This window comes from Temnothorax nylanderi, unplaced genomic scaffold, assembly GCF_030848795.1.
Source record: "Temnothorax nylanderi isolate EJ_2023f unplaced genomic scaffold, tnyl_v1.0 TNYL_tig0237_pilon, whole genome shotgun sequence".
NCBI lineage: Eukaryota > Metazoa > Arthropoda > Insecta > Hymenoptera > Formicidae > Temnothorax > Temnothorax nylanderi.
Window position 1 is genome coordinate 139,171 of NW_027249299.1, and position 23,353 is coordinate 162,523.

The 23,353-nt window shown below is 36.6% G+C and overlaps 4 protein-coding genes and 2 pseudogenes across 4 annotated transcripts; 3 read left to right on the forward strand and 3 right to left on the reverse strand.

Moving 5' to 3' along the window:
- Nucleotides 1-561: 561 nt before the first annotated feature.
- LOC139779671 (cytochrome P450 6a2-like) lies at nucleotides 562-2,209 on the reverse strand. The gene has a single exon (XM_071718103.1). It carries the CDS (start codon nucleotides 2,068-2,070, stop codon nucleotides 562-564), a length of 1,509 nt encoding a protein of 502 aa, XP_071574204.1. The 5' UTR covers nucleotides 2,071-2,209.
- Nucleotides 2,210-3,314: 1,105 nt separating this feature from the next.
- LOC139779672 (cytochrome P450 6a2-like) lies at nucleotides 3,315-5,383 on the forward strand. Its single transcript, XM_071718104.1, has one exon. It carries the CDS (start codon nucleotides 3,427-3,429, stop codon nucleotides 4,930-4,932), a length of 1,506 nt encoding a protein of 501 aa, XP_071574205.1. The 5' UTR covers nucleotides 3,315-3,426; the 3' UTR covers nucleotides 4,933-5,383.
- A 1,784-nt stretch (nucleotides 5,384-7,167) lies between these two features.
- On the reverse strand, nucleotides 7,168-8,715 carry LOC139779683 (cytochrome P450 6j1-like; annotated as a pseudogene).
- Nucleotides 8,716-10,272: 1,557 nt separating this feature from the next.
- On the forward strand, nucleotides 10,273-12,103 carry LOC139779669 (probable cytochrome P450 6a13). Its single transcript, XM_071718099.1, has one exon. It carries the CDS (start codon nucleotides 10,385-10,387, stop codon nucleotides 11,891-11,893), a length of 1,509 nt encoding a protein of 502 aa, XP_071574200.1. The 5' UTR covers nucleotides 10,273-10,384; the 3' UTR covers nucleotides 11,894-12,103.
- A 250-nt stretch (nucleotides 12,104-12,353) lies between these two features.
- On the reverse strand, nucleotides 12,354-13,369 carry LOC139779684 (cytochrome P450 6a2-like; annotated as a pseudogene).
- On the forward strand, nucleotides 12,989-17,796 carry LOC139779670 (cytochrome P450 9e2-like). The gene has a single exon (XM_071718100.1). It carries the CDS (start codon nucleotides 14,707-14,709, stop codon nucleotides 16,213-16,215), a length of 1,509 nt encoding a protein of 502 aa, XP_071574201.1. The 5' UTR covers nucleotides 12,989-14,706; the 3' UTR covers nucleotides 16,216-17,796.
- Nucleotides 17,797-23,353: the final 5,557 nt, after the last annotated feature.

The following is a 23,353-nucleotide window of genomic DNA, read 5'->3' on the forward strand; positions in this document are numbered from 1 at the left end:
TTATTATGAATATATTTCTAACAATTAAACAATTCAAAAAAATTTTAGATTCAGAAATTTATAGATCTTATTACAATAACGTAATTCATACAAAAAACGTTCTATAAAGAATTGCAAGATTTCAAGTATTTTATCTGTTTATTCTTATATAAAGACACAGTAAAGAGATGACTATATTCTGACTTTCTTACTATATTGAAAACTATAATCACATTTATATAAAACACATTTTATAAAGAATAATATAATTTCAAATATCCTAATCTCTTATTTTTGTATACATATACAAAGAAACTAAACATTATAGTTAAATTTTACTTATTTTCTTGCTAAATTAAGAGCTTATAATATTTACATAAGAAATTGCATTACAAACAAACATATAATTACAAGTATCTTTTCTATTTCTGTATAAAAAAAGTAACAATCATGAAAGCTGATAAAATTTGAAGAGAATTCTATTTTTTGTAAAGACAGAAACTTTTTCTTCGTACATAAAGAAATCATTCATGAGTTTCTAAGCAAAAAACGCGGAAAAAATTTGAAAGAAGACATTCGTGTTTAAAGATGCCGAAAATAAATCCACAGACCACCTTTTGGTGTTGATAAAATGGCTCCAGGAATCATCTTTAAAGGTATTTGCGTCCTCGGGGATAGTTCCATGCTATATTTTCTTAGAATTATAACCAGACCTGCCTTCATCTGTAGCTGGGCCATTCTCATCCCCACGCAAAATCGCGGACCTTCGCTAAAGGGAAGAAAGGCGAATCTCTCGATGCTGTGTTTTCTGTCCTGGTTGAATCTTTCAGGATTGTACTCTTCAGGATTTTCCCAGTATTGCGGATCCTTTTGCAAAGCTTGAACCGGTATCAGGACCTCCGTTCCAGTTTGCACGCGACAGACAACTCCATCCGAGCCTTTCAATTCGGTCTCCTGCGTGCATCGTTTCTTCATGAGTACTCCTGCAGGTACTATTCTCATCAATTCGTTGAAAACTTGGTCCATGTATGTCATCTCCTTTAAACCTTCATAAGTGATTTCACCGTCGTATCTGTTAAGCACGGTCACCACCTCTTCGCGTAATTTCTCCTGTATTTTAGGATGACTGGCCAGATGGAAACCGATGAAACTCATAACAGTGGAGGCCTCATAGCCACCGATGAAGAACGACATCGCCTGTCCCGTGAGCATTTCAGTGTCGAATTTATCGCCCTCCGCCCCTTCCTGTTCTGCCATTAAATGGAGAAAATCAGTCCTGGGTATTCCATCCCTCCTTCTCCTTTGCTCCATGAGATCTGCAACCAACATCCTGAAGAAATGTTCGACGCGCTTTGAAATGACTCTCATTTTAATGATTTTGTTTAACGATGGAATAAAGAACACGAGAGCGAACATAATTTTATTACGTGTGGACGGCTCAAAAATAGATTCTCCGATTTCTCGGAAAGATATCTCTTTTTTCTCGTCATCGAAGCAGTGTCCATCTACGCCGAAACCAGCGGCGGCTACTACTTGGGCGGTGTATCTGGAGAATAAGGACTTTAGCTCAAACTCCGTCTTCGCGACGTTACTCAGCTTTCCATCGATATATTTCTCTAACGTCGCGCACACCTGTTTGACGCTTTTTAGCAGGATCTTCAGTCGCGTACCGGAAAATGCATAGGTCAAGCGTTTTCTGCTGTTTTGCCACTTCTCGCCGGAAAGAACGAAGGGATGATATGACGCGAGCGGATCCATTTCATAGTCAATATTGATGGTGTTCTCAGAGAAACTGGAGAAATTGGTTTTCAGCACCGTTTTCACTAACTCCGGTTCGAGAATCATCAACGACGGCGACGTAAGTTGGTAAATCCCGATCATGCTGCGACCCTTGTTATCATTGTAGATATTGTAACAGAAATCGCCGAGGTTTGTCTTCATGCAGATCACCGACAGCATGTGACCGAACCCCGGCAAGGCTCCATCCATACACGGAACACCACGGTTTTGCCAGTATTTGTAATTTCGCGTCAAGTAGAAATGGAGGGCTATAAGCGCTCCGAGAATCAAAGACACCAGCACAACGGTCATATTGCTTCTCTCGGATGACAAGTGACTTGGGCTATGTTCAAATATATACTGCCAGAACTTGCATTGTTCCTTTTATATTTAAATCAGACTTGCAACCGGTTTGCATATTTCGGCACTGTTGCCTACTGCCATTTCCACTTCTCTTGTTTCGCAGCATCAACTGCTCGCGAAGATTTGTGATGCTCGAGGTTAGGAACGATATTATTTATAACTGTTTATTGAGTTATTATTATTATATATATGTATATATATATGTCATGATACATATGTAATATTATATAATATATGTATAGTATATGTTTATATTATATATTAGTATATAGTATATAGTATATATAATATAATATATGTATGTATATATATATATATATATATATATATATATATAGCATGATAAATATAATATTATATAATATATGTATAGTATGTAGCGGTCGTGGCGTAGAGAGATGTGTGTGAGTTGAGCCAAAGATCCGAGTTGAAATCCGACCAAAGAATCGTCGGTTTTTATTCGAACGCTGCCTCTCGGAAGGAAAAGGCAACCCACCGAGAGTATTATCTTGCCAAGAAAACTCCTCTTTAGAAAGCTGTTCGGAATCGGAGTTAAACTGTAGGTCCCATATATTTGACAGATACTTATATGCAGAGTATTTTATATATAGTATTTTATATATATAATATATATATATATATATATATATATATATATATAATAATGACTGTAGCCTCAATGATACTTTATTGACGCCGCGCGCCGTGATTATCATTCTGATAGGAAGCTTGCGAGTTGTAATAAAATATATACGTCGCTTGAACAAGCAATAACGTAAACATAGCGCAACTAAATTCCAGAACAATCCCCTCTATTTTTATATTATTATTAAAATAATTTTATTACTTCGTTTTAAGACAATGACTACGTTTACAAGGCTCGATTTACGCCGATGACATCGATGTTATAACTTCGGCGTAAATCAGGCCGTGTAAACGTAGTCAATATAAAAATAATTCAAAATTATTTTAATTCGTTTAACAGTTTAACATATATTTCCTATATTCTTTTTTCAATGATTATGAAAAATTAATTTATCCTGTACAGATTTAAAAAAATGCGTTGACATTACATAATAATATAATAATAAAGTAAATAAGATAATAAAATTCACTTGGCAACACTGGAAATCGCCAATGCGAATTTTATTACTGCTTTGCAGCCTCGCTCGTCCACACGTTAATCGACGCTATCAATGTACGCCTCAGCGATTCCGCTACATCACAATCAGTCACAGTTGATACGTGGTCAAGGCAACATCTGTTTATTTGACCAAGTGCCACTTGTCGTTCGAGAATAGCAACATGACCATCGTGCTGGTGTCTTTGATTCTCGGAGCGCTTATAGCCCTTTACTATTATCTGACGCGAAATTACAAGTACTGGCAAAAACGTGGAGTTCCGTGCATGGATGGCGCCCTGCCGGGGTTCGGACACATGCTGTCGCTGATCTGCATGAGAACGAACATCGGCGAATTCTGTAGCAAGATTTACGAGGATAACAAGAGTCGCAGCATGATCGGGATTTATGATTTCATGTCGCCGTCGTTGATGGTCCTTGAGCCGGAATTGGTGAAAACGGTGCTGCAAACCAATTTCTCAAGTTTCGCCGAGAACACCATTGATACCGACCCCGAAGTGGATCCGCTCGTGTCATACAATCCCTTTGTTCTTTCCGGCGAGAAGTGGCTAAACAGCAGAAAGCGTTTGACCTGGGCATTTTCTAGTATGCGATTAAAAATCCTGCTAGAAAGTGTCAAACTGGTGTGCACGACGATGGAGAAATATATAGATGGAAAGATGAGTAACGTCGAGAAAGAGGAGTTTGAGCTGAAGTCCTTGTTCTCCAGATACACCGCACAAGTTGTAGCCGCCGCTGGTTTCGGCGTGGATGGATACTGTTTCGATGACGAGAAAAAGGATATATCTTTCCGAAAACTCGGACAAGCCATTTTTCAGCCGTCCACACGAAACAAAATCATGTTCGCTTTCCTAATCCTCATCCCATCGTTGAACAAAATCTTTAAAATGAGTTTTATTCCAAAGAGCGTAGACCATTTCTTTAGGACATTGGTTGCGGATCTCATGGAGCAAAGGAGAAAAGATGGAATACCTAGGAACGATTTTCTCCATTTGATGGCCGAACTGGAGAGAGCGGAGGGCAAGAAATTCGACACTGAAATGCTCACGGGACAAGCGATGTCGTTTGTACTCGATGGCTATGAGACCTCTAGCACTGTTATGAGTTTCATCGGCTTCCATTTGGCCAGTCATCCAGAAATACAGGAGAAATTACGCGAAGAAGTATTGTCCGTGCTTAACAGATACGACGGTGAAATCACATATGAAGGTTTGAGGGAGATGACATACATGGACCAAGTCTTCAACGAATCGATGAGAATGTTACCCGGATTCGTTTTGAAGAAACGATGTACGGAAGAATTTGAATTGAAAGGCTCGGATGGAGTTGTTTGTCGCGTGCAACCCAAAACGGAGATCATGATACCGGTACAAGCTTTGCATACAGATCCTGAATACTGGGAAAATCCCGAAGAGTACAATCCTGAAAGATTCAGCTCGGACAGGAAACACAGCATCGAGAGATTCGCCTATCTTCCCTTCGGCGAAGGTCCGCGAATCTGCGTGGGGATGAGAATGGCCCAGCTACAGATAAAGGCAGGTCTGGCTACAATTCTGAAAAAGTACAGCATGGAACTATCCCCGAGGACGCAAATACCTTTAAAGATGATTCCTGGAACCATTCTACCAACACCAAAAGGTGGTCTGTGGGCCTACTTTAGACGTCTTTGAGCACGAATATCTTCTCTTAAATTTTTTCCGAGCTTTTTCGTCATAAATAATTTTTTATGTTCAATAAAACAATTTCTGTATTTACAAAATGGGATTGTCTTCAAATTTAATCAGTTTTAATTACTGCATTTATGTTTATACAATGTTTATTTAATCAGTTTTAATTACTGCATTTATGTTTATACAATAGTAAAAGAGATGTTACTGCAACAGAAACTGTTGCTCAATTTTAAATACTTTTTTATTGGTTTGTGACGCACTTTTATTTTTGAATATATAAATTTTAGATTATGTGTGTTTTGCAAATAATGTACGTGCTATACTTTCATATTCGTGCTAGTAATAATTATGAAGAAACACATCGCAAATCTGTAAAGCACACAAATACATATATATATACATATGCTTAAACAAATAATATAAAATATAAACAAATATTATTAAACTATTATTATATAACTATTTTGATTTCCCCAAAATAATATACAAAAATTTATGGTATGTTTTTTATTTACCAGCATTAGAAAACAAATAAATATGATCGCAGTATATTTTAATAAACTTGAGATATTTACATTAAGTATATTTAAATCAAGTATATCTCTCCTGTTTTGAATTTAATTTGTCAGGCGTTTCGGAATCGACGGATCGGATAATTTAAACAAAAACCGGAATGCCGTGATATACAATTGTATATATACACATATCAATACACATTTTAATAGTAATTCGTTAATAATACATGCACCTCGCGGGATTTATGCGAGAGTATTTATATAGTAATTCGAAATATATCACACAATATCAAATCGCGACTTTATGTTAATTAGCCATTACACGACTCACGTTGTCACGCGGGAAATTAAACGGATTAACGTGAAGTTGGCCGTGTGACTTCACAATTGTTCTTGTCGCGCAGGATTCGTTCGGGACGTGGGACGTGTGGAACGCTTAATTTTTGTCGAGCGAATCGTTGCTTCCTGCGATTCATGTTCCTTGCGTACGTCATCTTCAGCTGCGACAACACGATCGTCACATTCTGGCGAATAATACGCGCGGGATCGTAGCTAGCTGCTAGTCTGTTTACGAGTGCGTTTGTGCGAGCACCGTCAAAGATCAACACGGGTAGAACATGAGATTAGGAGGAGGAGAAGGAGAAGGAGAAGGAGCAGAGAAAGGAGATCTGGTATAGGCATCGAGCGATAATGGAGCACCGATGGGTAAGTAATTTATTCGCTATCTATTTATGTATTTCTTAACCATAAAATTGATCCCCCTCCTCCCCCCGCGGGAATGGCGACCGAAGCGCAAATGGCGCGCGCCTCAGTTTTGTAATACTGCGTGCGAAAAATGCATGTATATCTTTTATTATTTTAAAATATTTAAAATAATATTTACAAAATGATTTCCGTATTTGGACGTGCAATTTTTAATATTTTTTTCGGTCTTTGGAATATATTGCATTCTAAAGTATAGATATCATGATAGTGATGAGATACCTGCATGTGCAATTTTTAATTAAGTAATTGACAATTAGTTGTAGCTCAGACTTGATTTATTATGAATATATTTCTACCAATTAAACAATTAAAAAAAATGTTAGATTCAGAAATTTATAGATTTTATTACAATAACGTAATTCATACAAAAAACGTTCTATAAAGAATTGCAAGATTTCAAGTATTTTATCTGTTTATTCTTATATAAAGGCACAGTAAAGATGATTACATTCTGACTTTCTTACTATATCTATAATGAAAACTATAACCACATTTATATAAAACACATTTTATAAAGTACAATATAATTTTAAATATCCTAATCTTTTATTTTTGTATAAACATACAAAGAAACTAAACATTATAGTTAAATTTTACTTATTTTCTTGCTAAATTAAGAGCTTATAATATTTGCATAAAACAAACATATAATTACAAGTATCTTTTCTATTTCTGTATAAAAAAAGTAACAATCATGAAAGCTGATAAAATTTGAAGAGAATTCTATTTTTTGTAAAGACAGAAACTTTTTCTTCGTACATAAAGAAATCATTCATGAGTTTCTAAGCAAAAAGCGCGGAAAAAATTTGAAAGAAGATATTCGTGTTTAAAGATGCCGAAAATAAATCCACAGACCACCTTTTGGTGTTGATAAAATGACTCCAGGAATCATCTTCAAAGGTATTTGCGTCCTCGGGGATAGTTCCATGCTATATTTTCTCAGAATTATAGCCAGACCTGCCTTCATCTGTAGCTGGGCTATTCTCATCCCCACGCAAAATCGTGGACCTTCGCTAAAGGGAAGAAAGGCGAATCTCTCGATGCTGTGTTTTATGTCCGGGTTGAATCTTTCAGGATTGTACTCTTCAGGATTTTCTCAGTATTGCGGATCCTTTTGCAAAGCTTGAACCGGTATCAGGACCTTCGTTCCGGTTTGCACGCGACAGACAACTCCATCCGAGCCTTTCAATTCGGTCTCCTGCGTGCATCGTTTCTTCATGAGTACTCCTGCAGGTACTATTCTCATCGATTCGTTGAAAACTTGGTCCATGTATGTCATCTCCTTTAAACCTTCATAAGTGATTTCACCGTCGTATCTGTTAAGCACGGTCACCACCTCTTTGCGTAATTTCTCCTGTATTTTAGGATGACTGGCCAGATGGAAGCCGATGAAACTCATAACAGTGGAGGTCTCATAGCCACCGATGAAGAACGACATCGCCTGTCCCGTGAGCATTTCAGTTGTCGAATTTATCGCCCTCCGCCCGTTCCCGTTCGGCCATTAAATGGAGAAAATCGGTTCTGGGTATTTCATCCTTTCTCCTTTGCTCCATGAGATCTGCAACCAACGCCCTGAAGAAATATTCGACGCGCTTTTTGAAATGACTCTCATTTTAATGATTTTGTTTAACGATGGAATAAAGAACACGAGAGCGAACATAATTATATTTCGTGTGGACGGCTCAATAATAGATTCTCTGATTTCTCGGAAAGATATCTCTTTTTTCTCGTCATCGAAGCAGTGTCCATCTACGCCGAAACCAGCGGCGGCTACTACTTGGGCGGTGTATCTGGAGAACAAGGACTTCAGCTCAAACTCCGCTTTCTCGACGTTACTCAGCTTTCCATCGATGTATTTCTCCAACGTCGCGCCCACTTTTTTGACGCTTTCAAGCAGGTTCTTCAGTCGCATACTGGAAAATGCATAGGTCAAGCGTTTTCTGCTGTTTTGCCACTTCTCGCCGGAAAGAAGAAAGGGATTGTATGACACGAGCGGATCCACTTCGGGGTCGATATGAACGGTGTTCGCGGAGAAATTTGAGAAATTGGTCTGCAGCACCGTTTTCACCAACTCCGGCTCGAGGATCATCAGCGACGGTGACTTCAACTCGTAGATCTCTACCATACTTCAACCTTTATTGTCCTTATAGATCTTGCAATAGAAATCAGCGGCATCCGTCCGCAAGCATATGACCGACAGCATGTGACCGAACCCCGGCAAAGCTCCATCTACGCATGGAACTCCACGTTTTTGCCAGTACTTGTAATTTCGCATCAAATAAAAATAAAGAGCTATAAGCGTCCCGAAAATTGGAAACGCCAACACGACGGTCGTGTTGCTTGTCTCGGTCAACAAATTACACTTGGTCGGATAAATCGACGTAGCCTTGACGATCAGCTGTGACTGGTTGCGATGTAGCGGAATCGTGGGAGCGAGTGTACATTGATAGCGGCGATTAACGAGTGAACGAGCGAGGCTGCAAAGCAGTAATAAAATTCGCATTGGCGGTTTCAAGTATCGTTAAGTGGACTTTATTTTTATTCGATATCAACGAACATTATCATAATTGTATAGATTAAATTAATTCTCGTAATTATTGAAGGAAGAATATAAGGAAGTATATATTAAACATATTAGGAAATTTTTTATTTATTTTTATATTGCATTAAAACGAAACAATAAAAATATTCGAATGGTGAAATTGAAATTGAGGGGATTATTCTGGAATTAGTTGCGTAATGTTTAAATTATTGCTTGTTTGCTTGTTCACAAGCGTTATATATATTTGATTACAACTTGCAAGTTTGCTATCGGAAAAATAATCACGTTAAAAGAGCATCACTTGAGCTTCTTATCGAGATTGACCTTATATTGACTTTACTTATTGAAAACCGGTTGCTACATTCTATTATCATTATTTGCTATCGATATATGCCGATGGATAAATTGATGTGTCATGTTTGCGATGATGAGAGACCAAATTTCCGTAAATTTATTAATCAAATATTATGTTGCTGAAACTGAATGTACACATTTTAACGTACTATGGTATATGGGTCGTTTCTTATGAATTACAGCTAGCAATTGCACTGCTCAGTCACTCGTTCTATCTCTTAATACAGGGTAGCCCACAATTGTCTTAACGTCAATAGAGCAATAATAGTCCCAGTATTAATGTCAAGTTGACTTTATTAATAATGTAAAAATAGCAAATTTATAGTCAATGGAGATTATTTTTAGTCTTTACGAAGATAAATGACAGTTTCCATATACGTCGTAACATTACGTAAACCGTAAACTGCATAACAGATACTTAATATTGTGTTCGGATTATCTATATACGCGTCCTGTGTCATTATCATCCAGAATGCTCGTTGATTGACGCTGTGAATCTAGAAGTTACTTTGGAGATAAGTAGTCGCAGTTGATAACAGTCGTTTTGACGTAAGCTCCTTGAACGTTAGATCATTTAATGTTATTAATTTTTTTATCTTATACAAAGATATAGTAAAGATAATTAAATTCTTAATTTCTTACTAAATTAAGAATCTAAATTAATTATAATAATAATGTAATAGAACATTTTATGAAGAATTATTTGATTCCAGATATGCTAATCTTTTATTTCTGTATATAGATACAAAGTTATTGTGTTGCTGAAACTAGACGAACATAGTTTAACTACGATATATGTATGGGTCATTTTCTTATTGATTAATAGCCAGCAATTGCTACTAGCATGAGTTACTCGTTCTAGCTTTTAACACAGGGCGCACAAAATTCATCTCAATGTCAATGGAGCAATAATAGTCTCGGTATCAATGTCAAGTTCGCTTTATTAGTAATAAAAATAACAAGTTATATTCAATAAACATTATTTTAATCTTTATGATGATAAATGACATTTTTGATATGCGAACCTGACATTACATAAATTACATAACAGACATTACGTAATAGGTTCGGTTTATCTACACACACACACACACACAACAACGCACGCACGCACGCACGCACGGTCTACCACCCATTATCATCCGACATGCTCGTTGATTGACGCTATCATTCACGAAATTAGTTTTGAGAGAAGCAGTCGACATTAATAGTCGTTCGACGTAGGTTACTTAGACCTTGTCTGTTCGGCAGAGTTCAGTCCTCCTCAAGATCAGAGATGATCGTCACGCTCGTGCTCTCGATTCTCATAGCTGTGGTTGTTTTCTATTTCTTACTGACGAGAAATTTTAAATTCTGGCAAAAACGTGGAATACCTTGCCCGGATGGCGCCTTGCCCGGCGTCGGTCACTTCTGGGATGTCGCTTCCATGACGACCCCTTTTTCCGTGTGCGTTCGCAAGATCTACAATGCTAATCGGAATCACAGTATGGTCGGAATCTACAACTTCACGTCGCCAGCATTAATGGTTCTCGAACCGGAGTTAGTGAAAACAGTGATGCAGACAAGTTTTTCGAATTTCCACGAGAATGGCCTCAAAATCGATCCTAATTTGGACCCTCTTCTGGCCAATAACCCCTTCTTCACCTACGGTGATAAATGGGTGACCGGAAGAAAGCGTTTGACTTACGCGTTCTCCAGCATGCGATTGAAAATCCTGCTCGAGAGCGTCAAGCAAGTGTGCGAGAAGTTCGAGGGTTATCTGGAGAAGAAGCTAGGCAAAACCGGAAAAGTAGAGTTGGAGCTAAAGGACTTGTTCGCCAGATTCACCGCGCAAGTGGTAACTGGCGCTGGTTTTGGCGTGGACGGATTGTGCTTTGACGACGAGAGAGAGAGCGAGTCTTTCTACACAATGGGCAAATCCTTCCTCGAGCCAACCTTTTGGAACAACATTATTTTCACCCTCGTGTTTTTTATGCCATTATTAGGTAAAATCTTCCGTGTGAGATTCTTACCAAAGAAGGCCGATAATTTTTTTAGAACGATAATTGCGGATATTATGGAGCAAAGAAGAAGGGAAGAGACTCGTAGAAACGATTTTCTTCAGTTGATGGCCGATCTGGAACGGACAGAGGGTGATAAATTTGACCTGGAAATGATCACGTCTCACGCGCTGTCGTTTTTTATCGATGGCTACGAGACTTCTAGCACTGTTTTAAGCTTCATCGGCTTCAATTTGGCCAGTTATCCAGAAGTGCAGGAGAAATTACGCGACGAGGTGGTGTCTGTGCTTAACAAATACGATGGTGTGATCACTTACGACGCCTTGAAAGATATGACGTACATGGATCAGGTATTAAGCGAATCACAGAGACTCCTACCCGCTTTGGGATTCCTGGACAAGGTTTGCACGGAGGAGACCGATTTGAGAGGATCCGATGGACTCGTTTGTCACATACCACGTGGAATGCATATCATGATATCCGTCAACGGCTTGCAGGAAGACTCCCGATACTGGGAGAATCCTACAGTGTTTGATCCCGAAAGATTTGGTCCGGAGAGAAAACATAGCATCGAGAGATTTGCCTATCTTCCCTTCGGCGAGGGTCCGCGAATGTGCGTGGGAATGAGAATGGCTCAGTTGCAGATGAAAGCATGTTTGGCCACGCTCCTGAGGAAGTACAGACTAGAGCTTTCTCCGAAGACGCGAGTACCATTAAAGATGACGGCTTCGAGCTTCCTGTCCGCTCCGGAGGGCGGCCTTTGGGCCATCATCCGACCGATTTAACTACGAGATACCTAAAAAAAAATTGTTTAAATAGATTTTTTCTTCGTTTTGTTTACTTTTTTTTACAATTATATGGATTTTTGTAATTTTAGTTTCTGTAAGATTAATGTTTTTTATAATACATTTCTATTGGTTTTAAATGATACTTTAACATGAGTTGTATTTAAAAGGTAACCTAACTTAATAAACGTTGAGCAAATATTTCATTTATTCGAGGAATTATAAACATTAGTCTTTTATTTTTTAAGTGTATAGGTAAATAAGACCTAATTTTTGTTGTTATCTCGTTTCAAGTTGTACTGTGAAGAAATTCTGAATTAATATGTTTAAAATTATTTTTCATATCTAGATTAGATATTATTATAATAAAAGAGATAATGTTTTGAGATACTATCATGTTGATATAACACTTAAATTGCGCATGATTTCGCGGTGCAAGTTATCAGTCATGCATGACTCGTCAGTGTTGCGATATTAAAACGAATACAAAAAGATGATAATGCATTTTTAATAAGAATCTTTCAAGATTGTACTTTTCGGGATTTTTCCAGTATTGAGGATCTTTATGCAAAACTTGAAACCGGTATCAGGACCTCCATTCCGAGTTGCACGCGATAGATAACTCTATCCGATTTTTTAGTTCGAATTTTTCTGTACATTATTTTTTTATGACTACTCCTGCGGGTACCATTCTCATCGATTTGTTGAAGACTTGGTCCATATATGTCATCTCCCTCAAACCTTTATATGTGATTTCACCGTCGTATCTGTTAAGCACGGATAACAATTCTTCGCGTAATTTTTCCTGTATTTCCGGATAACTGGCCAAATGGAAGCCGGTGAAACTTATAACAGTGCTGGAAATCTCCTATTATAGCTATCGATGACGAACGACAGTGCCTGTCCCGTTAACATTTCGGTGTCGAATTTATTGCCCTCCACTCGCTCCAGTTCTGCCATTATATGAAGAAAATTGTTCCTAGGTATTCCATCCTTTCTTCTTTGTGCCATAAGATCCGAAATTGACGTCCTAAAGAAATGGTTTATGCGCTTTGGAATAATACTCATTTTAAAGATTTTGTTCAATGATGGGATGAGGAATACGAGAGTAAACATGATTTTGTTTCGCGTGAACGGCTCGAAAATAGTTTGTCCGATTTTTTGGAAAGATATATTTTTTTCTCGTCATCGAAACAGTATCCATGCCGAAAACAGCGGCGGCTACTACTTGGACGGTGTATCTGGAGAACAAGGACTTTAGCTCAAACTCCGCTTTCGCCACGTTACTCAGCTTTCCATCGTTGTATTTCTTGAATGTCGCACACACCTTTTGACGCTTTCAAGCAGGATCTTCAGTTGTATACTGGAAAATGTATAGGTTAAACGCTTTCCGTTATTTTGCCACTTTTTGCCACTTGTAAATACTTATACATATAAGCATCAAAATTAAATCAATTTAGAAGGACCAAAACCCATGGTCAAAACGTATTGACGATTAAAAAAAAATAATAGTAGAGTCGATTGAAAAAATTTTTACTGTTAATTATTCACTGGCGAAGTAAATGTTATTCTTTGATTTAAAAGTAAAGAGTTATAAGCGCCCCGATAATCAGGGACATCAGTCCGACGGTCATATTACTTCTCTCGGACAAGTGGCACTTGGTCGATATAGCCTTGACCACATTGTTGCTGTGACTGGTTGTGACAGTGTAGTGGTATCAACGAGCATGCTGGATCGAACTTGATATTACGTATTGTTGTGCAGTTTATGTAACGTTACGTCGCACTAGCTGAAGCGAGTATGTACATTGTTAGCGCCAATTAACAACAGTGAACAAACGCTGCTGCAAGACAGTAATTAAATTCGAATTGGCGATTTTCAGTTTTGCCAAGTGAATTTTATTATTACGTAATGTCAACGAACATTTTCTCAGAATTGTATGGATTAAATTATTTTTTGTAGTCGCTGGAGATAGAATATAAATAAATATATATTGAACATATTAAGAAAATTTTGGATTATTTTTGTATTGTATTAAAACGAGACGATAGAAATTATCGAATAATGAAATTGAAATAGAGGGGTTTATTCTAAAAAAATTGCACTCTGTTTAAATTATTGCTAGTTTGCGTGTTCAAGCGCCATATATATATTTTATAAATTTTATTACAACTTGCAAGTTTGCTGTCGGAATATTAATCGCGGCGTTAAGGTATGATAAGAAACATGCTATATTCTGTTATCATTATTTGCTATCAGTATGTGTCGATAAATCAATAGCAGTGTATACGATGAGATAGACCAGATTTCCGTAAATTTATTAAACAAATATTTTGTGGCTGAAACTAGACGTACACGGTTTAACGTACTGTGGTATATGGCTCGTTTTTTTATTGATTAATAGCCAGCAATTGTTACCGGCATCGTCGAGTGTCAGCACTTGTTCTAGCTTTTAATATAGTGGCGCACAAAAATCGACTCAGTGTCAATGGAGCAATAATAGTCTTGGTATCAATGTCAAGTTGGCTTTATTAGTAATATAAAAATAACAAGTTGTATTCAGTGGACATTATTTTAATCTTTATAGTGATAAATGACATTTTCGACATGCGAACCTAATATTACATAAACTGCATAACAGACATTACATAATATGTTCGGTTAATCTACACGTCCGTTACCCATTATCATCCGGCATGTTTATTGATTTACGCTATCATTCGCGGAATTAGTTTTGAGAGAAGCAGTCGTCCGACGAAGGTTGCTTAGACGTTGACTATTCAGTGTAGTTCAATCTTCTTCAAGAGCAGAGATGATCGTCACGCTCGTGTTCTCGATTCTTATAGCTGTGGTTGTCCTCTATCTCTTTCTGACGAGAAATTTTAAATTCTGGCAAAAACGTGGAATACCTTGCCCGGATGGCGCCTTGCCCGGCGTCGGTCATTTCTGGGAAGTCGCCAACATGACGATCTCTTTCTCCGAGTGCTGTCGCAAGATCTACAATGCTAATCGGAATCGCAGTATGATAGGAATCTACAACTTTACATCGCCAACGTTAATGGTTCTCGAAGCGGAGCTGGTGAAAACAGTGATGCAGACAAGTTTCTCGAATTTTCACGAGAACGGCCACAAAATCGATCCTAATTTGGACCCTCTTCTAGCCAACAATCCCTTTTTTAGCTACGGTGACAAGTGGGTGACCGGAAGAAAGCGCTTGACTTACGCGTTCTCCAGCATGCGATTGAAAATCCTGCTCGAGAGCGTTAAGCAAGTGTGCGAGAAGTTCGAGGGTTATCTGGAGAAGAAGCTAGGCAAAGCCGGGAAAGTTGAGTTGGAGCTAAAGGACTTGTTCGCCAGATTCACCGCGCAAGTGGTAACTGGCGCTGGCTTTGGCGTGGACGGATTGTGCTTCGACGATGAGAGAGAGAGCGAGTCTTTCTACACAATGAGCAAATCCCTCCTCGAGACAAACTTTTGGAACAACATTATTTTCACCCTCGTGTTTTTTATGCCATCGTTAAGTAAAATCTTCAATGTGAGATTCTTACCAAAGAAGGCCGATCATTTCTTTAGAACGCTAATTGCGGATATTATGGAGCAAAGAAGAAGGGAGGAGACACGTAGAAATGATTTTCTCCAGTTGATGGTCGATCTAGAACGGACAGAGGGTGATAAATTTGACCTGGAGATAATCGCGTCTCACGCGGTGTCGTTTTTCATCGATGGCTACGAGACTTCCAGCACTGTTTTAAGCTTCATCGGCTTCAATTTGGCCACTCATCCAGAAGTGCAGGAGAAATTACGCGACGAGGTGGTGTCTGTGCTTAACAAATACGATGGTGTGATCACTTACGACGCCTTGAAAGATATGACGTACATGGATCATGTATTAAGCGAATCACAGAGACTCCTACCCGCTTTAGGATTCCTGCACAAAGTTTGCACGGAGGAAACCGATTTGAGAGGATCTGATGAACTCATTTGTCATGTGCCACGTGGAATGCACATTTTGATATCCGTCAGCGGTTTGCAGGAAGACTCCCGATACTGGGAGAATCCTGAGGCGTTCGATCCTGAAAGATTTGGCTCGGAGAAAAAACATAGCATCGAGAGATTTGCCTATCTTCCCTTCGGCGAGGGACCGCGAATGTGCGTGGGAATGAGAATGGCTCAGTTGCAGATGAAAGCATGTTTAGCTACGCTTCTGAGGAAGTACAGACTAGAACTTTCCTCGAAGACGCGAGTACCATTAAAGATGACAGCTTCGTTGTTCCTGTCCTCTGCGGAGGGCGGCATTTGGGCCATCATCCGACCGATTTAACTACAAGATATTAAAAAATTCGTTTTTGATAGATATTTTTCTTCGCTTTGATTAATTTTTTTTTTACAATTATATGGATTTTTATAATGTTGTTTTTGTAAAACTAATGTTTTTAGTAATATCTTTTCATTGGTTTTAAATGATACTTTAACGTAAGTTGTATTTAAAAGATAACAAATATTAATAAACGGTGAGAAAATATTTTATTTATTCGAAGAATTATAAATATTAAGGTCTCTTATTTTTAAGTGTATAAATCAGACCTAAGTTCTGTTATTTCGTTTCACGTTGTACTGTGACAGAAAATTTTAATTAATGTGTATTATTTTTCATGTCCAGATGAGATATTGTAATAAAAGAGATAATGTTTTGAGGCCAGACACTATCATGTTGATATATAACACTTATTGCGCATGATTCCGCGATGCAATCATGCATAACTCGCCAATGTTGCGATATTAAAATGGATACGGAAATATGATTATGCATATTTAATAAGAATCTTTCAGGATTGTGCTCTTCGGAATTTCCCCAGTATTTATGATCTTTGTGCAAAGCTTGAACCGGTACTATGGTACGTGGGTCTTTTTTTATTTATTAATAACCAGCAATTTATACTGGCCTGAGTCACTCGTTCTAGCTTTTAATATAAGGTGGCGCACAAAAATCGTCGAAATGTCAAGAGCAATAATATTCTCAGTATCAATATCAAGTTGGCTTTATTAAACTGAGAAAAAAAATTTGTTGAAAAACGTATATAAATTGTGTTTCATCTAACTAAAATATTTAATACGATACTTTCAACTAAACATTAGTTGGCTTAACTAATCGTTAGTTAAATTAAATAATTCTTGATTGAAAAATTTTGATGGTTGGCATGAATAAACTATATCTTTTTTAGTGCCACTTAATAATTGTTGACACTACCTGATACATTGGATCAACAATTATACAAATTAGTTTGAACAACCAATTTTTTTTCAGCGTAGTAATAAAAATAACAAATTGTATTCAATGAACGTTATTTTAATCTTTATGATGATAAATGATATTTTCGATATGCGAACCTAACATTACATAAACTGCATAACAGACATTACGTAATAGGTTCGGTTTATCTACATGCACGGTGCGCCACCCATAATCATCCGGCACGCCGATGGCTACGACGAGTGATTCAAGACTTTTTAACTTGATTTGGTCTCAAGAATATGCTGTTGCAATAGTACTACAACTTTTTTAAATACTTGTGTACAATACATGAAAGCTCCAAGGAAATGTCCAATAATGTGTACATATTACGCATTAAATAAGAATGTATTATTTACAAAGAATGTATATCTAATTTATATTTTTAATACACTACATAAATCAGCTATTTTGTAAAATATAATAATTGCGCTGGATATAAGTCACATTTTTTTTTACAAAAAATGGGCCTTCAGTTATAATTAAATCATATGATTGTATTAATTGCAATTGTTGACCAGTATTATATAATAATTGTATAATTTTCCGTTTGCAGATCACAAGAAGGTAGATAATATTTGTACAGAAATAATGAAAATGCTTTATATATTACATACGGAGTTTATTTATTAAATGTACTTACTTATACTATGTACATATGTCGTATAGTAGCACTTTAGCGTATTTTTCTTACGCGACTTTATATATTCTTAGCTGCGCTAAAACTACGTTCTCATTACGTTATTTTACGATGTTAGAGTACATTAACATATACGTACATTAAAATCTATCAAATAAGGCACTATACGGTGAAACCAAAATGTAATCAATCTCGCAGACGATAACCGTTAGGCGGTTTGCAAGTTATAATTAAATTAATAATTCGAAATATAATTTTTTCACTGAGGTGATGTCAGAGCTTAATGAACATATCGGGTATCGTGTAGCGTGTGTGACACTTAAATCTTTATCGTTCTCCTTAAACTGACGATCGATTTGTATTTCGCCGATTAAAATCTAGATTCTTTAATCTTAATTCGATGATGGAAAGAAAGAGAAAGAACAGGGGAGAGAGAAAGAGCGAATTATGCTTGCTTTTGGTGCCAATTTAACAGTAAACAAAAACAGCTTCTACGACAAATCCTTTGAGAACAAAAACTGGGAAACACGGGCATTAATAGCGGGCAACTTCTCGGTGCAGGTTTTCAGAGGTAACAACGGTAACTTAACAACAACGCAATTTCGCATAACAATAACCAAGGATACATAACAAGGATCAGATAACAATAACGATTATACGTGCGTCATGGTGGGTTTATGGCTGGCCAAGTGTTTCTGACAATTAAATATTTGTCATAGAATTTAGCTGCAAGAAGATTAATTGACAATCGATAATCTCGTTTTAGAGAAATTTACCAATGCAAGTGGTAATTGTACTTTTATCTACGGCTAGAATATATCGAAGAATTATCGTTCGCTTCTATTCATATAATAATATGATTTTGAATATGTCTTTTCCATGCATTACGAATTATTTTCAAGAGAAATAAATTTGACGAGTTATACGTTTTCACATGCGAGACTCAAACTTTCATTTTCAGCTTAAGTTTACACTTATTTTTTTGGAACATACTTTTTACCGTGCTTGCGAGAATCGTATTTACAACATCGAGCAAAGTCGTAGAAATAAATTTTTATATATGCCAGGAAGGAAATATAAGCGTAAACATTATTAATTGCCCAATTGGAATCGATTTGATTGATCGCCCTGCCGTCGCATTGTCAACAATAATAAAGCAATCTGGAAATGTAATGCTCTTGTAATAAAATCTAAATAGCAAAATTAATAAAGATAATAATATCAAGGATCGAACAAGTGGGTAGGGTAAACAAAAATGGTATTAACGAGCGAGATAAATGTGTGTAAGTAACGATTATACAATAATATGTTTAAGGCAGACAAACTAATAACTTCAACTGACCAAAATTCAACGCAAAATACAGAACATGTTTCAACTTTGTTATGAATTTTTAACAACAATGATAACGGCGAGATATGTAATATCGGAATTCACACGGATTTGAAATTTAACGGAGTACATATGAATCAGAAAGCAATACGATTTTTTGAATTATAGATTTTGAATATATAGATTTTGATTATAAAACTATTTTTTTAAAAACAAATCTGTCGTGTTAGGTAATATTATGACATGTAAGGTTTTTCTTTTCTTATTGAAATATCTTGATGGTATTGGAAATTCCAAATTCTTACGTTTATGCTGTGATTGTGTTCGATAAGAGGATTGATATTTCCAACTTTGAAATTGACTTGAATTAAACTATTGTTATAAGACATCAGAAATGCAGCGAATATATAATAGAATTTGCGATAAAATTAACAATATCTATCTAAAATTTGTTAGTAGTAAATGAAAGGGGTGGAGGGTGGATGTTAAATGTTTTTGAAGGTACGAAATAGATTTCCGAGTATTTGACAGGAGTTCTGCGGATGTATGATGACGATGATATACAACACGAACAAAGTATCAACAGTACAAACAACAAAGGATTAACAGTGTTAAATACAACTTTTGGACAAAAATGAGAACATCCGAAATCTCGGTAATAGGGAACATGCGATAAAGTAACAGGGTTAAACAGGCATTAGAAGGAAATGGAATGTAACATTTGATAACTTATTAACAGGAATAACGTGCCAAACAGAAATTCAACGTGAACAACGGGAAAATCTTGAGGACAAGTATTATATCGGGTGACCAAAAGCGTAAAATTCGACACAAACGTAAACAACAGAAACAATAACATTCAGATAAGCAACATACGAGAAGCATTCAAAAGCAGCATAATACGTTTGTGTGTTGTGTCTGAACAATTCTCTTTCGTCGAATATAAAGCGTCTCCTTTCTTTATACGAGATGTACCTTGAACCCCTTCGTTCGGATTGTATTACTCCGGACAAAATTTAACTTCAATCGTTACTACAGGCAAAGTACAAATCATCCATGCTGTAATTTTTTTTTTTTTTTACTAGAAAATCGACATTGAGTTTATCGAGTTTATCCAGTTTAACGATCTTTTTATCTGGGTAATTAACATAAACGATTTTGTTTCTGCAAAAGTATGTATATGCGTTTACCCTAGATCTTAAAACTATATTGTAAAAGATACTCAATTCTATAAAGAAAACTGTTATGTCGCTTAATTCATCGTATATCAATGTGACTATTCTTAAAATTGAAAAAAAATGTCTGCTTACTATATTTCAATAAGTGCTTACGGATTAACATATAGATCGATTTAAATTAATTAGTCCTCTCGCGAAAATTAATAAAGTAATCTATGCCTACGAGATGAAGCTGATCAACTTTAAATTGATAATGTTTGACTTGTAACTTTCAGACGAGTAATGTAAAACTTGACAGTGGATATATTAATGAAAAGTTCATATAATAACTGTAGCGTTTCGTAGAAATAGAAAGGAGTATTCTATAAATTAGAACATTTAATATTAACTTACAGCATTAAAGCATTATTAATTTACAGTTGACAGGCAATATCTCACAACGCTAAATATTAGCGTTCACGACTTGTCCTTATCACTACTCACAGGGGTATCATCCACTTGTGTCTGGCACATCTCTGCTCGATTGAGTGTACCAGCAACAAAGTTGAAAGTTAAATCTAAAGTACCTAAACGTAAAGTACCTACGATACGATTGTGTATAAATTTTATATGTACGTGTTAAGTAATTGACGTTCTACATCGCGTACTTGTCGATAACGTAACGGCCAAAGAACGAATTTTCAGACAAGTTTTCTCTTCTTGACTTATGCGTTTTGTGATTATCTGAATGGCTGAACCGAGCAGAATAATCGGAAAGCGCGACACTGAAACACGCAGATGCTGAAAGGAACCTGTTGGTCTCGCAAAACGGCGATTACATGTTTTGTAATCCGTAATGATTATCAGACGATTTTGCGAAACGAACACTTCTTCATATCCTTTCAACATCTCCGCATAGCAGTCGAAACAATTAAAATTACTTTCATCATATTCAATCGCGTTGAATTGCTTTTGAGGCATGTCGGCTGTAGAACGTATTATTTCGCGTAGAACGTATCATGCTTTATATTTACATGCTTATTCATTTCCTCTTTGTTTTCTTTTTTTGGGTTTTTATGGTCTTCTTTTTTATAAGTAAAAAAATAAATGTAAAATAAAAAAAAATAAAAAAAAATTAAAATAATACAACTAAAAACAGGCTAAATAACTGATCAATTCGTGAAATCATCGAAATGTGAAGAATGTGTCGAAATTCAACAAAAATACGTAACATGTGATAATGAAGCATGATATAGAGTCCACAAAGCGCAGTTAAAAATCTAAAGTTACATCATATTAAATTTTTCGGACTTGAATATAACATTTGGATGTGTAAAAGTTTATCATTCTTACAGCAATCAGAAAGTTTATGTCAGGCCATTATTGATCAAGTCGTTATTTATAATTATTGGCACAATAACTGCAGTTTTTGCTGTTTCAAACGGTTTTATATACCTTTCACTGAGATCAACGTTTCTAGCCGTAAAAATGACAAAACTTTCCGCTCTCCATTTCTGTTATAATTCAAGTTATTACAACTTCTGTTATAATTGAATCTGTTATAATTGAAATACGCGAGCCTTTGTGCTAACGTAAAACATGAGATATAAAGAAAAATGAAATATATAATTTACGTACATATATTTCAGAGATCTATGGCGGAGCGCTTTGTGCTTTGGTATTAACGACGATTTCACAAAATAGGCAAAATAAAAGTAACGGATAAATTAAAGAAATAATAAAATAAAAATAAATAAATAACCTAAATCTATACGACAGTTTTTTTTAAGTAAATTAAAGAAGGATTTTAGTGCCCATCATAATGCAGAACTGTGACGATCGATTTCTACGATATCGTAATAATTTTCGCTATCAGTTAATACTCACGCTCGATCGATATCGTTAGTGACTTAAGTATAATCTAAGATAAAATCTTACAATTAGAACAAGGGATAGTACCTTCGCTGATGGTCCCACGACGACGTCTCGCGTTGTCCGTGACTGTGTCCCATGTTGTTCCGCTATGATTTGGTGCTCGCGATTTTCCATGTGTGTCCAAGAGTTGTCTTCCGAGGGTAGGTCCTCCGATGAATTTCCACGAAACACAATTAGTTCATTGCTCACTCTTGATTGCTTGATAGAGCTCTTCTTGCTTGACAGGAAAGAAATAAAAAATCGTTGTCGATTAGAATAAGATCTTACTGAGAGATTAGCTTTGTCGAGGATTCTTGCACAGTCGGAAAGGTCCGCGATAGCGATTTTTGTCCTGCGATTTGCATCGAGTGTCAGAGTGCTTTTCAATGAAAATTCTATTCTTCATCCAGATACGAATCTTCGTGCGATTCGTGTTGAATTTGTGCCCGAGTGCAGAGTTGTATTTTAGTGTTCGAGAGTAAAAGTTTGTCCCAAGTGAATGCTTCTCGCCATTCTTGTTTTCTGGCGGTAGTTTTGCGGTGGTTTTGTATTCCTCAAGCGGTTTTTGCTCGTTGGAGGTAATTTAGGGTGAGATAGTTGACTTACGCCGCTACAGAGCCGCGTGAAATAGTTATTTTTGTTTTTTGATACAGTGAAAGTCTTGCAAGTAGGTTTTCTGAGAGAATTTCTGACTGTTTTCAGAGTATCCTTGGATTGGACCAAAAAGGACTCCGCGTGTACTGTTTTGCGTAGCGTCATTCGCAAACGAACGTCATAAATTAGCCCGACTATGATAATCCAATTGATTTTGGGGTTCGATATAAATTGGTTCGATTAATGATTTTTCAGTTGATTTCGGGATGACATCTGCTCTGAATATCAATCTTTCCGCCCACTTCCCTGGATTTTGGTTGTGAAATTTGCGCGGGTCGCTTTTGAAATCTGTTTTTGAGCGCTGCTGTTTGCTCTCTGTTAATCATTAATCGTTCGAGAATATGTAGGTCGGGTGTTTGACGGTGCGCTAACTCGTCGATCCGAAATAACTTGCGAATTTCGATCGAGAGCTTTTGATTGTTCTTCACCAGGTTGAACTCTGGAAGAGATCGCGTTTTTTTTTTCCCGATGCGA

Excerpts from the sequence above, each read along its gene's own strand:
- LOC139779671 (XM_071718103.1), bottom strand. The coding sequence starts at position 2,070 with ATGACCGTTGTGCTGGTGTCTTTGATTCTCGGAGCGCTTATAGCCCTC.
- LOC139779672 (XM_071718104.1), top strand. The coding sequence starts at position 3,427 with ATGACCATCGTGCTGGTGTCTTTGATTCTCGGAGCGCTTATAGCCCTT.
- LOC139779669 (XM_071718099.1), top strand. The coding sequence starts at position 10,385 with ATGATCGTCACGCTCGTGCTCTCGATTCTCATAGCTGTGGTTGTTTTC.
- LOC139779670 (XM_071718100.1), top strand. The coding sequence starts at position 14,707 with ATGATCGTCACGCTCGTGTTCTCGATTCTTATAGCTGTGGTTGTCCTC.